Below are 3,811 nucleotides of genomic sequence, written 5' to 3' on the forward strand. Positions count from 1 at the left end.
GGTTCATGGATTAATATTAATGAAGTAATAATATAAACTCAGAGATTAATTTTTTACATAACTGAATAAACAAGCTGTTCTCAGAGGAGAATAACGTCCCAGAACACTGTTTGAAGCTAGACAGGTGGCAGGGTCCGCCACATATAAACAAAGTAAAACAATATCAAATTATTAACACAAGAAGATTTTAGATGATTAATCATCAGAAATGTGGCGTAAAGGCGGCTGAACAGCCTTTAAAACCTTTTAAGAGACGACACTTAATATCAAAGTAACGATATAATACTGATTTATTGCCCTGATGAATATGATGATTGGATTAGTTATTAATTAATTACTGCGTACACCACTTTAATGTTGCAGCTGGTTAGCATCGGGCTAATTATTTTATATACTGCTGGGTAGCTCGTGAAACCACCTCCAAGGATCAATATACCATATCTTGTTTAATATTTATAAATCATAAAATTTTCCCACTCTTGAGCTGCTGTGACAATTGAGCTTTACTTTATCTTAATACTTGAGTAAATGTACTTTAGTTACTCTCCACAATCTTGCTTGGTTAAGAGAGAGACTTACTTTTCTGGCACCTAAAGGATGATTTTATCAATAAATCTGCTCATTATGTTCTTGATCAATCTCTTAAAATGGCCATTAAACTCTACGGACTCTATTAATTTCTGAATTTGCATTTCCAAGTGGCTGATACATGTTTTTTTTTTACCATGTGTGCGTACAGAACGAGTTAGTTTATTGTATGTTTATAATCCTGGTAACTTGTATCTTACATATCAGGGTACTGTGAGCCATCAATCACATGTATTTCTCTTTAAAAAACAAACAGTGCTCGACACACTTATGGCATTATTTATTTGAAGCTGGTGCTCCACTGAAGAAGAAAACAAAATGCTGATAAAAAGGTGCAAGAGTTACATGAGTTTTACCTGGAGGGAGAATATTATTACATAAATATATCCACTAGGCCCTGGTCAGCTTTGATTTGCTCTGTAAAAGGAAACCAAGCTACTTGTCAGCTTTTACAAAAAGGAGGTCGTGTAACGAACAGTGGATGCCGTCTCGACAGGCACTGGTACAGACGAGAGGCACAGGGAGAAGGTTCAGACGCCACCCGGTGCAGCAGGGAGCTTCGTCTCATCGCATCGAGATCAGCTAATAACGTACAGAGCTGCTTCAGTCCTCCACACCTTCTCCTCACTCTTCAAGTATAAATCTATTAAAAAAAAAAACAAAAGGGTGAAGGAGAAGTTGCGAGAAACAAAAAGGTCGCTGGAATGAAGCCGTGTCATTCGTCATCTGCCTGGGAGGCTCGGGGGCGTTTTTCTACTGGATGGTCGTCTGTAATACAAAGAGTATACTGTGCAGGAGACGTCGACGTGACAGCGTGAACAATCCTTTTCATTGCACTTTGTAACGTCTTAGGGAACGTTAAATTGTCAGCTGTACAAATCACTTTTCAGTTTTATCTTGAAATGATGTAGACGAGATCATTTTTTTAAACATTTATCCTCCGACGCTGTTAAAAACACGAGACTAAACACGCGTGAGAGGATTGAAAACATCTGCGTGTGTGATGGAGCATCGTCACGCTCCACAGTAGGTGGCAGGAAGCAGCCTCAGACTCAGTTACACATATATGACTGTACATAATTGAACAGATGACATACAGAAATGGACACTAATGTACATTAATGGCTTTTCCCTTTGAAACCAGGAGATCTGCCTGGTCAGTTTAAAGTGTCCTGATGAAGAGGAGGGCTGACTGAGTGTCCTTGTGTAGTGTAGAGCACAGGGTCAGTGGGAAACATCTCTGATGAGCCGTCACCGTGAGCAGAGCTTTGATGCACAGTGGCTGTCTGGGTGATTTTTTTTCTATGAAGTGCTTTCTGGAGAGGCGACTCTTTGGCGTGCCGTCCTGGGCCGACTTCGTGTCGGAGCGCTAGCTGCGCGCTCGCTCTTCGTTTCGGACGGCTGCGTTTCGGCCGGCGGGGTGCTGGCGTCCCCGACCAGTTCACGCAGGAACTTGAATTTGGACAGGAAGAGCTGCCACACTACATACCAACCTGTGGGGTGAAGAAGAGGAAGGAGACGTTCACAGGAATGATCAAGATGCTTTTTCAATCAGTGAGGGACCTTATTTTCCTCCAAGAACAGCTTGTTTATGCAGTTATGGAAAAAATAAATATCTTGATTTTGTATTATCTGATAAATATTGTAAATATTCAAATTCTGAGTTTGAATTTCTTCACAGAAACTACACAGAGCCCCTTAGTGTTTTTCAGCTTCCCAAATACGGATATTTCCTGCTTTTTTTTAAGGATTTCATTTAAAACTGACTTTCTTAGGGGTTTGGACTGACAGAACAAGCCATTTAAAGTCATCCGCTTTGACGTCGATAAGACGATACAAGCTCAGGAAGAACTTTATTGATCCAGAAGGACGATCACATTAAAACCGTGACCTGACATCAGCGGCAATAAGATACATTTAGGTTAAAAATACAATTACACTGAGATGTGATAAAAGGATATGTTGCATCAAGCGATTAATCGATCCATCTAGATAATCAGCATTGATCGTTGCAGTCCTACTCTGGCATTACTAACACCTGCTTCTCTGGCTCAGGTGTGTCCAGTTTCACCCCATCATGTGTGAGGTAGGAGGGTGTCTGAGGAGCAGATCAGCAGCAGCCATGTTTGTGTCCAGACATCTGCCAGACTCCTCTGTGGCTGATAAATATAGAAACTCCTCACTGTAATCGAAACTTGCCGGTCAAAGACATCCAATACACTCTGACCTGCCATACAAAGCAACTTTATTTACAAAGCAATAGGTGGACATTTTAGGCTGAACTGTTGAGCTACATAACAGCATCTCATCAGCTAGCTAGCAGTTCAATCAAGTGACATCGGCCTCGTTGATTTCCCCCCCAAAATCCGATGACAGCAGTGAAAGCAGCCACACAAACACGTGTGAGTTGTGTAAGTGATGAGGGTGATGAGTTGTGTAAACTCACCAAACAGCATGAAGAGCAGCGCGCACACGAGTGTGGCCACAATGACCAGCAGTGTGAGCCCGACACTCTGCCACATCTCTTAGCCGGACACCTGATAGCACCAACCGCATATGGAGCCGAAGAAGCGGCGTGTTTCTCCGCTTCCCCTCCCCGACACAACACGTAGCTTAGCTGGGGTGGGTGGGGGGGGTGTTAGCCGCCTTGGCAGCTTGAGTTAAACAGCCAGCCGAGACGACGGAGAGGAGGAAAACAAACAGCAGCACATTGCAAACTCACACCAGCTTGTTTTGCTAGCGTGCGGCTAGCTAGCTAGTTAGCTAACAGACGCGGTAGTTTTTCACACGCCGACAGAAGACCGCGACTTTAGCCGACGTTAGCTGACGTTAGTCGGTCACAGCGGGGGTAAAAGTCCGTCTTCCGTCCGCTACATAACTGCAACATGTATCCGCTGGCTGTCACAGACGAGGCAGAGCTGCAGCTCGGCTACAGTAACTGGGTTAACACAACACAATCAACGTCATGAGACCGACTCACACTGCGCATGCGCGAGGGCACCGCTTGACTTCTGGGTAATGAAGTTTTTCTGGCGTCAGCTTTCCCCACTTTTATTATTTCTTTGAAAAGCTTTCCAGAAACATGGAAATACACGAAATTTCTAAAACTTATTGTGATTTTTTTGTGTTCACGTTTTTCATTTACGTCGAGTCTGATGATTTCTGTCTTTATACATAAACAAACTTGCCATACTTTGCCTACGTTTTTGTATTATTATATATT

General features: G+C 42.8%; 1 protein-coding gene across 1 annotated transcript; it reads right to left on the minus strand.

Annotated features, from left to right (window-relative positions):
* Positions 1–847: 847 nt before the first annotated feature.
* On the minus strand, positions 848–3,545 carry smim13 (small integral membrane protein 13). The gene is made up of 2 exons (XM_073484443.1): positions 3,035–3,545; positions 848–2,081 (listed from the first exon to the last, which is right to left on the minus strand). The coding sequence occupies exons 1-2, from the start codon at positions 3,108–3,110 to the stop codon at positions 1,891–1,893; spliced, it is 267 nt and encodes an 88-aa protein (XP_073340544.1). The 5' UTR covers positions 3,111–3,545; the 3' UTR covers positions 848–1,890.
* Between the last annotated feature and the right edge of the window lie 266 nt (positions 3,546–3,811).

This window comes from Pagrus major, chromosome 16 (genome assembly GCF_040436345.1).
Source record: "Pagrus major chromosome 16, Pma_NU_1.0".
Taxonomy (NCBI): Eukaryota; Metazoa; Chordata; class Actinopteri; order Spariformes; family Sparidae; genus Pagrus; species Pagrus major.

Excerpts from the sequence above, each read along its gene's own strand:
- smim13 (XM_073484443.1), bottom strand. The coding sequence starts at position 3,110 with ATGTGGCAGAGTGTCGGGCTCACACTGCTGGTCATTGTGGCCACACTC. Across the intron at positions 2,082-3,034 it reads GCTGCTCTTCATGCTGTTTG|GTTGGTATGTAGTGTGGCAG; the intron begins GTGAGTTTACAC and ends TTCACCCCACAG.